The sequence below is a fragment of the Dysidea avara genome, chromosome 4 (assembly GCF_963678975.1).
Source record: "Dysidea avara chromosome 4, odDysAvar1.4, whole genome shotgun sequence".
Taxonomy (NCBI): Eukaryota; Metazoa; Porifera; class Demospongiae; order Dictyoceratida; family Dysideidae; genus Dysidea; species Dysidea avara.
Genome location: NC_089275.1, coordinates 10,077,059 through 10,088,941, shown reverse-complemented (window position 1 = coordinate 10,088,941; position 11,883 = coordinate 10,077,059). Strand labels below are relative to the sequence as shown.

The 11,883-nt window shown below is 35.1% G+C and overlaps 1 protein-coding gene and 2 long non-coding RNA genes across 3 annotated transcripts; 1 reads left to right on the top strand and 2 right to left on the bottom strand.

Moving 5' to 3' along the window:
- Positions 1-1,341: 1,341 nt before the first annotated feature.
- On the top strand, positions 1,342-3,424 carry LOC136254126 (uncharacterized). The gene is made up of 2 exons (XM_066046802.1): positions 1,342-2,901; positions 3,083-3,424. The coding sequence occupies exons 1-2, from the start codon at positions 1,893-1,895 to the stop codon at positions 3,103-3,105; spliced, it is 1,032 nt and encodes a 343-aa protein (XP_065902874.1). The 5' UTR covers positions 1,342-1,892; the 3' UTR covers positions 3,106-3,424.
- Positions 3,425-5,304: 1,880 nt separating this feature from the next.
- Positions 5,305-6,944, bottom strand: LOC136254128 (uncharacterized). Its single transcript, XR_010700326.1, has 3 exons — positions 5,899-6,944; positions 5,770-5,846; positions 5,305-5,720 (listed from the first exon to the last, which is right to left on the bottom strand). It is a non-coding gene; the product is annotated as an uncharacterized lncRNA (long non-coding RNA).
- Positions 6,945-8,658: 1,714 nt separating this feature from the next.
- Positions 8,659-11,285, bottom strand: LOC136254127 (uncharacterized). Its single transcript, XR_010700325.1, has 3 exons — positions 10,149-11,285; positions 9,296-9,724; positions 8,659-9,248 (listed from the first exon to the last, which is right to left on the bottom strand). It is a non-coding gene; the product is annotated as an uncharacterized lncRNA (long non-coding RNA).
- Positions 11,286-11,883: the final 598 nt, after the last annotated feature.

Here is an 11,883-nt window from a genome sequence, read left to right as displayed (position 1 = left end):
ATCTCATCATACAAAATGTTCACAACATTTCACTTATTGGTAGTACAACTAATGGTACAACAGCTGACACAGTCATCCAGTGTAACTCATCAGTTGGCATTGTAATGATTAATATTACTAACTTGATAGTAACTAATATAACAGTTAGAAGCTGCTTGGGTAATGAATATAACAATGCTACAGTCTTGATCAAACAATGTACAAATGTTCAACTGAGACATGTAGTGATAGAGGAGAGCCATAACTCATATGGTATAGCTGGCATCAACGTTTTAGGTGACTCACATTTCTCCTACATCACTAACAATGCGATGAGTATTATTTTTAATGATGCTAACATGGATATGGAGAATCACAGTCTTTTTATTGATCACTATCATATCAATATTTTTAGTAGTAATTTTCAGTGCAAAGTGGATTTTAAACTGCTACAGCAAAATTATAGGATGCAAATTCATTTTATAAATTCGATGTTTCAATGGCTAACAAATGAAATTGCTTTTTGTGTGACATTTAACAATGAAGGCATCGGAAATAATACCATTGTTGTTAAACACTGCAAATTTGCTAACAGTCAGAATAGTGCAATTTATTTAAGCTTGTTAGAAGGCTATAAAGAGCAGCGAGGAGATATCACTGTGGTAGAAAACTGTCAGTTCTTTGGCTATAATAATCTGCAAAATGTTTATCACCGTCGACTTATTGCAGTTCGTTATGGTCCAAATATATATCTGAACCAATGTAAATTTCATCATAACCAGAAGTTTGTTGCCTTAAAAGTAATGTCTCCTTCGTTAACCTTATCTGATAGAAAAGTAGTCATAGCCAACACGACATTTTTATCCTCTGCACTACTTCATTCTAAATATGAATATGGATTTTTGGAGTTGGAAGTGGCAGATTTGCACTTGATAGGTCCAGTGATATTTCACAACATTACTGACACTACGTATATTATTAAGCTTAATAAATCAAAGTTAGTATGTTCCAATTACATTGAGTTTTCGCATACAAGATCAAAAGCCATTTTTTGGCACACTTATAATAGTAATCCTAGTCATAGATATTTCAATATCTTTATTGAGCAAAATGCTGTTATGAATATCACTTTTAATCACTTTAAAACATGTGTCTCAAATGTTTTATTCGAAAAATATGTATTCTTGAATCATATGTACCCGTCTTGTTATTTTCAGTACTTGAGCAATACAATGGCAGATGACATCATAAATGATAAGTACTCTATAGTATTTGACAGTAATTATGAAGTATCAGGAGCAAAGTATGCATATAAGGATCTTCCGCTCACTCACTGCAGTTGGTTGCCACAGTCAGCATTCAATACTACAATGCCACTGAAGGTAAACAAAAGATACATAAAGTATATAAACAAATCAGGTACATATGATATGTTACCACAACATACTCGGCAAAAGACCTTGTGTTATTGTGATACCAACAACCACTATGATTGTAATAAGGAGTTGCTTGATCCAATATATCCTGGACAGACAATTAAGTTCACCATTTACGCAAAAACTATTGGATTTAATACTTCAAACATGGCAATTACAGTTGTAGATGGGTTATCATCAGCTGCTTGCTTCATCACTAATTCTTCTCAGTTAGTACAAAAGAGTAAAAGTGACACTTGCACTACTATAGAATACACCATTGTATTTGGTGAAGGATATAAATGGTGTGAACTATTCTTGAAAGGATCATATGATGGCAGTGATAAAATCAACATTTATTCCATCACTGAGTTACCCTGTCCACCTGGTTTTGTTAAGAACAGTGGTGAGTGCAAGTGCTACCCATTTCTAGAAGAGTTCAATTTTAAATGTAACATTAATGACCAGACTATACTTCGTCTGTCACACAGTTGAATTATGCCACTACCTCAAAATGATTCATTTGCTTTTCGCATTTCTATACATTGTCCATTCCACTACTGCCTACCTCACTCATCACATCTCAACTTCTCCACTCCTGACTCACAGTGTCAGTTCAACAGATCTGGTATACTGTGTGGCCATTGTCAACAAGGTCTCAGTACTGTATTTGGTTCTTCTCACTGTCAACAATGTTCAAATATCTACCTGTTTTTAATTGTACCCATTGCAATAGCTGGTCTTGTGTTAGTCTTACTACTCTTTATTCTCAACCTCACAGTAACTGATGGAACTATCAATGCATTCATATTGTATGTAAACATTATCAGTATTAACACTCCAATGTTTTTTCCGCATACAGGTAAACTTGCACCAGCCTACACTTTCATTTCACTAGCTAATCTTGATTTGGGTATTCAAACATGTTTCTACAATGGTATGGATGACTATGCTAAGATGTGGTTACAATTAGCATTTCCTTTCTACCTCATCTTTATTGCTACATCACTCATCATAACAAGTCGTTACTCCACTACAATACAGAGGCTCACTGCACGTAGAGCACTACCAGTACTTGCTACACTCTTCCTATTGTCCTATACTAAAATGCTTCTAATAGTATCTAGCATCTTGTTCCAATATTCCAAAATCATTCACCTATCCAGTAAACAAACAACACTATTAATGGCATGGTCAGTTGATGCTAATATTCCTCTGTTTGGGGTTAAGTTTACTACACTCTTTCTGGTATGCTTATTATTGTTTCTAATATTAATTCCATTTAATATCATACTACTGTTCACCAAAACATTATCAAGATTTAAGTTCATCACAAGGTTTAAACCACTACTGGATGCTTATCAAGGACCGTACAAGATTAAATTCTACTACTGGACTGGTGTACAACTTGTGATAAGAGTTGTATTCTATGGAATATCATCACTGGATAGAAACATCAACCTCACCATTGGTATTATGCTACTTACCATCATAGTGGGATTAGAAGGTGTTTTAAAACCATTTACAATAAAGTATAAAAATTATCAGGAATTAGTTTTCATGTTTAATCTTCAATTTCTTTTTGTTGTTTCATTGTACTATCAGGATGATACTTATAATTATTTTATGAATATAATGATCACCTCTGCTGCAATTCATTTGTTTATCATCATCATATATCATTTTAGCTATTATACGTGTGAGAGAATAATACGAAACAGGGCATTGTCAAGTGCATTGATCAGATGGTTCAGCAATTTACCAAACAGACAGCATGTTCACCAGGCAGGAGGAGTTCAAGAAATTCGGCTCCTTGACATACCAGAAGTTTCATTCAACTATCGTGAATATCAAGAACCATTGATTGGGGTAGATTAGTACTCTTTATACACAATTTTGTTACTCTAGTTTTGTAATTATAATGTGCAGTTGTTTTGCATAATACACATGCAGTACATTTCTGGTGAATGTCAGTACATATTATATGCATACCAATATCACTTAATAAGTTGATAATCATTTTAGGCATTGCTGAGTTAATTATGTTATTATAATAGTATACCCCATGACCCAACCACAAGTAAGATATTGCTGCTATCAATCAAAAGCTGATATGAAACTGAGGCCAAGGTGTTGATAATAAAGATATTCTACAAGTGCAGGTGTAGTTCAACTAGCTTATGTAACTTACCACTTTCACATCTCAGATCAAAGGAGCCACCCGGATATGTAGCCCAGCTGAGGAGCCCAGCTAGCTGGACTATATGCATACAAAATGTAGACTGGGCTACATCTGAGCAGCAATTACATAGATGTTAAGGCCAAAATTGATTGTGGGGATAGATTAACAATCACATGATTAGTATGCACAGCTTGGATTTTGCCATGAAAACCACTCAGACAAAGAGCATTAAATTATCCTTGCTATCCTATGAGTTGAAAAATGATGAGAGCTAGAAGGGCTATAGCTCATATTCGCCATTTGTTTCCGCAAATTTCAAAGTACGGACCATACACCCATCATCACTATGCATGAAGTAACTACTCTACAAGCAAGCTTACCCATCTAGATCTTTAGTATACAAACTCCGTAATTATTCCATAAACAATTCAAAGCACTGATTAAAACATTAAACTCATGTAATAGAAATTCTCTATTATATATCTAGGAATTGTCCATTCATTGTAACCAGAACGTACTAATTGCTGACCACAATCCATTTTTTAGGCATGAATATATAATATATCCAGTGGTTGCATTCATATTGGCTTGAGTGATTGATTGTTCTGTGCAGATTATCAGCCTGATATGGATGGGAAGTGTTACATATTTATTTAGCTGTAACATGGAGCATTCGGGCTTTGTCTGAAATGTATACCCAACTGCCTGAGGGCCACCGGCCCGAGGGCAGAGGGCATACATTTCAGACAAAGTCTTCATGCCCGTCTTACAACTATCACATACTTTGAAGCACTTGACCTCATAAACAATGTGAAAATAGCTGAAATTGAAACATTGAAAACAATGATAGTTATGACAATTCCACATGTGGTTTCAATTTTCACTATACTTTAAGTTTTATTATTGCTCTTTGATCCAACGTTAACTCAATCAGATTGTATAAATCACGCTATTTTTCGTAATAAGATCCTACCTACTACTTCCAGCATTCTGAAGGTTTTACCATAATGCAGTACTCCTAGTCTGATGTAAGGCTACATTGATATTTACGGTATGTTTTAACCTAAAATTACAGCGAATATCCCAACAAGTGCAAAACTATTAAAGTTACAATTTAGTAGTATAGACTGTCTTTGCAGCTCATCCCTTGTCCGGTAAGTCTTCTCATAGTAGAACCTTATTTTTGACAAAATATATGTTATCCTTTTTCTTGTTTTACAGTAAGTGAAGGAGTACAGTATGCATGGTTTCTCATAAACACATTAAATTCACTGTTATCAATGTCTTGATATTACCTGTAACATAGGTAATATACTTCTAATGGTGTATAACAAATGCAAATTTTAGTCAGTAGCCACTTGCAGTGCTGTTGAAGCTGACACTAATTGTGACCAAATTTTGGAAAATCACCCATGTGTGAGCATTTGACACCTAAAATATTTGTGATCCGGTCTGCAAAAAGGGCTCTTACAGCCTTTCCAATTATCCATGTTTGGCTAATCATAACTCCTAATCTACTAAAGCTATCATCATGTAATTACACCCACAGCTACTGCCAGGTTAGGGTTGTTGAGTGACCAAATTGTAGACTTGTACCATATTCACCAGTCAAGTTATTGGTTACCATATATATGCAATTGGAAAGGCTATAAGAGCCCTTTTCGCAGACCGGGTCACATTTAATGATCAAATCACAAACTTTATAGTGCAAATCTACTTGTTGGTGGTTATATATAAGCCATTCTCAATACCTTAAATCACAAGAAAATTGTTGAAATATTTTCAAAACTGTGCCCTGCTCTTATTAGCAACCCACTAAACATGAAAATTCTAATTATTTCACGTGCACCCATTTGGATGATTTTCCAAAATTTAGTCACAGTGTTGTTAATTAAGTTACAATTTTTATTATATTATAACTTAAGGGTTCAGCAGCATCAACTCTACCTGATGTTGGTCTTACTATATAGCCAACGTCCTCAGCGAATGACCACGGAGATGTTGGCTTCTCAGTGAGGGTCTCACCGATGATATCAGCAGCAACATCCAGGAGACTGGTATCAAAATCAAAACTGGATTTCCACTCACTCCAACATTTACACATAGCTCCATGCAATCTGTTTCTTATTTTCCACCCTGAGCACCTAATTGGTTGTTATATAAAGTTCTTAGTTACCTGACTATTGGCAATACCATTGTCAGAGTCTACCATGCAGAATTCTAAGTGTCTGTACAGATCTAGAGTTCCTCTTTAGTCTTCAAATTACTCTCTGTAACAACACAATTATAATAATAAACAAGTTGACTTGCATATAAACTAACTTTTGATATTGTATTTCCATATAAGTAGAAACTATGAGGACTTGTATGCCTCCAGTCTCCTGGATGAATTTACCAACGTGATTGAGTATATTGAATATACTTCTGGTCTATAACCATTAAATCAGATAAGAGTCAATGCCGCTGGACCATATTATTCAAACACTGTTGTTTCAACTTCCAGCATTCCAAGAGTTTTACCATAATACTGTACTCCTAGCTTTATACTTTGATGTAAGGCTTCATTGGGACAGAAGTACTTACAGTATGTTTAATCTAAAATTACAACAAATATCCCAGCAAGTGCAAAACTATTAATTAAAAGTTGCATTGCTCTAACTATTTAATAGTATAGACTATCTTTGCAGCTCTTCCCTTGTACCGGTAAGTCTTTTCATGGTAGAAACTTATTTTTAATGTGTTTATGAGAAACCATACTGCACTTTCACATACTTTAAAACAAGAAGATGTTTAACATGTTTTTGTTAAAATGTTGATGTCAATAATGTTGATGTTATATATGCACAAATTCCTATAACATAGATAATATACTTCTAATGGTGTATAACAAAAGCAAACCTTAGGCTAATATAATAAAAAATCCAATAGGTATATTTAAATGGATGCTTCAGTTTTGGTTTTATTACAATTTTGCTACGTACACGCACAATTACATATTGATGCCACATTCATGATTAAACATGTAGAAAGTACTTATCCATTATTGTCAAAGACATGGGTACACAGAAGGCATTTTGTATAACCTGCTAACATGCTCCCCAAACAATGTACATACACAACACGACATACACATGAACATACACAAGTTAACAATCACACAATACATCATAGACCATGGAATAATACACATACAGAAACATGTTCTTGGCTTATTCATCATTTGCCATCAATAACAACTGATAAACAACAATATCATGTTTGCCACTGATAATCAACAACCAACATTGTACATACCATAGTTGAACAAATTGAGAACTTAACTGCATGCAACTTCTTCATTCAATGTACACATACAGTGAAACAGTACAGTGTAGTATACTGATGAATTGTAAACAGTAAGGACATATATATGCATAAATACCTACACATATTCTGTCCAAGGTGTATATGTAGATTATGGTAGAAACAATGTATCTGAGTATAGAAATAGTGTACAGTATCTTTTTATTGAAATGAATACCAGACAGTGCTGAGGATGAATTGTGTATTATATGTGACCGGATTTGCGAAAAGGTACCTTTTTCACACACAAAATTTGACCCATTTTTTGACCTTTGAAACTTCATAACATTTTGATCATGGCATATAATTGCTTGAAATTTTCAATAAATGTAGCTACAGTATCTGGCTACATTTTGATACTAAGAGCAAGGTAATTAGCATATGGAGTCAAGTGTTACAGCGTTTTGTTTGCTGGTATGTCAAATGTGTGGAAAAGGTACCTTTTCGCAAATCCGGTCACATATCATGATGTGGAATTTTCATATTATAATTGCTTGAAATTATAATGTATGCATTAAAGTACTAAGTCTTTCTGTTTCTCACAACTCATGCCAACATCTCGCTGGAACTATATAACACTGTTTATAATGGTAGCCTATCTGATACTTTAACCCAGTATATATACACCACTGCTTGAAGGTTCTTAGTTTACTAATCTGTTAAGCTGCTTTACTGTAGTTGTACCCATAGTAAAGTGTCAGTAACTTTAAGTATATGGAACATAATTGTTTTACTAAGTTGTAAACTCTCAGTAAAACATCAGTGAATGCAGGTTTACTGAAAAACTACTAAAATACCAAACAATTAACTGTTCCATATACTGGGGATATACCACTGTAGTAAACAAAGAAGTTTCAAGCAGTGACACAGCTATGCTTATTTTAATGTAAAACAACAGAAGGCTGCGTCTACATATACAACACAACTTTTTTGAAAGAATGATGGTGAAAATGTGCAAGAATACAAATAACATGTAGCTATTTTATTAATTGTGAAGGGCTATATTAGCTATATGTATATAAATATTTTAAAGTGTTTATTCTGCTGTAGCAATTTGTCAATAAGCAGAATATGGTTGTCATTTCTGCAGCTATGGCTTAATACTGCAACTGCTACTGTCTACGATGTGACACCTGATGATCACTACTATCCTAACACTACATATCATCATTGTCATAACCTACAACACTACCTGCTTAATACCACCAAATATTTCACCTCTAACACTAAACTACTCTTCCTACCAGGACTACATCACCTTCACACTGATCTCATAATGCAAAATGTTCAAAATATTTTACTCATTGGTAGTACAACTAATGGTACAACTGCAGCAGACACAGTCGTCCAGTGTAACTCATCAGTTGGTATTGTAATGACTAATATTACTAACTTGATAGTAACTAATATAACAGTTAGGAGCTGCTTGGGTAATGAATATAACAATGCTACAGTCTTGATCAAACAATGTACTAATGTTCAACTGAGACATGTAGTGATAGAGGAGAGCCATAACTCATATGGTATAGTTGGCATCAACATTTTGGGTGACTCACATTTCTCCTATATCACAAACTATGCCATAATAATTATTTATAATGACACTACAGTGGATATGGAGAATCACAGTCTTACAATAGACCACTATCATGTCAATGATGTTGATAGATCATTTCTATATAAAGTAAAATTTAAACTACATCAATGTTCCTACAGAGTAACACTACAGTTGTTTAATTCAATATTTCAGTGGATAGAAACAGATTATGCAGTTTCAGTAGATTTTAATAGTAAAAGCATAGGGCAAAATCTTTTACTAGTTAAACACTGTACATTTGCAAATAATAAAATGTCTGCTGTTGAGAGCAGCGTGATGAATTTGCATTATTATGTAACCCAGAGGGATGATATTATATGGGTTCAAAGTTGTGACTTCTTTAGTCATGAGATTAGGATACCGAGAATAGGGGTTATTTCTATCACAGATGGACCAAATTTAGGTATTAGTAACTGTAGCTTTCATCACAACAAGAATAACCCAGCTCTTACAAAAGGAACAAACACAGCTTATCAGCTAGCGAGGGTTAATATTACCATTGTAAACACAGTATTCTCATCTTCGTCAGTTGTAAAAAAGGGGTTCTTCTTTGTAGAAATGGCTGAATTGCACTTGCAAGGTCCAGTAATATTTTATAACATTACTGGTCCTAAGAGCATCATTAGATTACATATTACTGACATTATTTGTTCAAATTACATTGAGTTTGCTAACCTCACAGGAGAAGCTATTGTTGAATATGTACCGAGCATCCATCACCAGTTATATGCAGCTGTAAAAATGATTATAATGGAAGACACTGTTATCAATATTACTCACAATAAATTTAAAACTTTTCTGCTCAGTGAAAAATCCTCGCAGTTATTTGCAGTTCCTGCTTACAGATACCCACCTTGTTTCTTTCAGTATTCAAGTGACTTGTACTCAAATGGCAAAGTCACAAATGGTAACTACTCCATAATATTTAATAAAAACTATGAACAGATACCAACAAGTGCATACAAGACTCTTCCTCTTATTCACTGCAGTTGGTATTACAGTCAGCATTCAGTACTTCAATGCCACTGGAGGTAAACAAGAAATACATAAAATATGTAAACAAATCAGGTACATTTGATATGTTACCACAACACATTCGACCAAAGTCTTTGTGTTATTGTGAATCCAACAATCATTATGATTGTAATAAGGAGTTGCTTGGTCCAATACATCCTGGTCAAACGATGATGTTAAAAGTTTTCACAAATTCTGCAGATAGAGTCATTACAGTAATATGTAAATAATATTGATGGACTACCACCTACAGCTTGCGTTATTACTAATTCTTCAGAAATGGTACAGATTGGTAAAAGCCATACTTGCACAATGATAAAGTACACTATTGCATTTTATAAAGAAAACTATCAATGGTGTGAGCTGTTTTTGAAAGGGTCTCAGGATGGTACTGATAAAATTGACATTTACTACAACAAAGAAAAATCTTGTCCAACTGGTTTCATAAAACTCAATGGAACATGCCAATGTTCCCAGTTCCTGACACAATTTGGTGTTTGCTGTAATATTAGTGATCAGACCATACTACGCCCAGCTAACTTTTGGATATCACCATTGCTTCATGGCAATTTATATTTTTATGTACTTTCACTACACTGTCCATTCCACTACTGCCTACCTCACTCATCACATCTTATAACTTCTCCACTCCTAACTCACAGTGTCAGTTTAACAGATCTGGTATATTGTGTGGACACTGTCAACAAGGTCTCAGTACTGTATTTGGTTCCTTTCACTGTCAACAATGTTCAAGTATCTACCTGTTTCTAATTGTACCCATTGCTATAGCAGGTCTTGTGTTGGTCTTACTACTCTTTATTCTCAACCTCACAGTAACTGATGGAACTATCAATGCATTTATATTATATGTTAACATTGTCAGTATTAACACTCCAGTGTTCTTTCCTGAGTCAGGTAATTTTACACTAGCGTACACCTTCATTTCACTGGCTAATCTTGATTTGGGAATTCAAACATGTTTCTACAATGGTATGGATGACTATACTAAGATGTGGTTACAATTAGCATTTCCCTTCTATCTCATCCAGGGGCGTAGCTAGCCAGAAGGTGATGGAGGGGCACGCATGCCCCCACAAAACACTCAAAATCATTCATGATTGCAAAAACGGCTAATGACCCAATGGTTGGCTAGCCAACATACAGTGTTGTATTATTACAACCTAAATAACTAGCTACGTAACTACTTCAGTACTGACTGCTTCCAATCGAGGTAGCTATATTCGTCGAGCATCTTCGCACGTGCCACAACTGTACTCCAACAAATTCATCCACAGTCCAGTAGAGTTAATACTTTAGTTCAAATACGAGTTACTTTACGTTAGCCACAGCCTGTGCTGCAGTCCTAGCACTCTGCTGACAGGATTACGTATTCACTCACTTCACTCGGCGAAATCCAAATGCCATGTATTGCACGAAATCCCACCTGTCTTGCTATCAGAACTAGTAAGCTTGACTGATCCACCTGACTGACTGACAAAGTAAAAACAGACTGCACTGCCATACGTACAAAGGTCCAGTGTGATTGACTCGATAAAATAAACTTGGTAGCTACATTTATTTAGCTAACACTTTATCACCTCGTAGGCAGTAGGTTCGTAGCGGCATCTGGTCTCCTTTGTCACTTGTGAGTTGTGCCGCGGAGAAGCGGGTCACTCTTTTTAGATTCAAAAATGTTCTATCACGCGAGTAATCTAGGCTAAATGAGCCTTATCCACAATGACGTTTTATGACATCACGAGAATAAAGATGGCCGCGATAGTTGGGGACTGTTATGCAGGCGCCTATGGAGAAAAAATTTTAATTGCTCATATTTCAGCCAGAAAAGAAGATAGCGAGTTCTAAACAACAGGCACAGTCAAATTTTATATAAGACATTACGATGAACGAGTTTTGTCGCGTTTCAAATTTTTTTTCTAAATAGCGTACGTTTACAATAGCTTTTGTTACTTCATAACCATACCTGTCGGTTAATGGTCAATATCTCCATGCCTAGCTAAACTGTGAGCGATCGAAAATTTTTCTCCATAGGCGTCTGTATAACAGTCCCCCAACTATCGCGGCCATTTCTATTCTCGTGATGTCATAAAACGTCATTTTGGATAAGGCTCATATAGAAGTATGTCTCTAATATTTTCGTTCGATGGATTCAAGAGCGAATTGAATGTTGTGTGTGCGCATTCACTAGCAACCCCTGGTGATACCGCGTAGTAGTGTACATAATTTACAGTCATTTGTGTGTCAGTTTAATACTGGTAAACTTGTGACGAAGGTTTTAAAAAAAATCATTTAGCTAGTGATGGGGGGGGGGGGGCAAATGCCCCCCCTTAGCTACG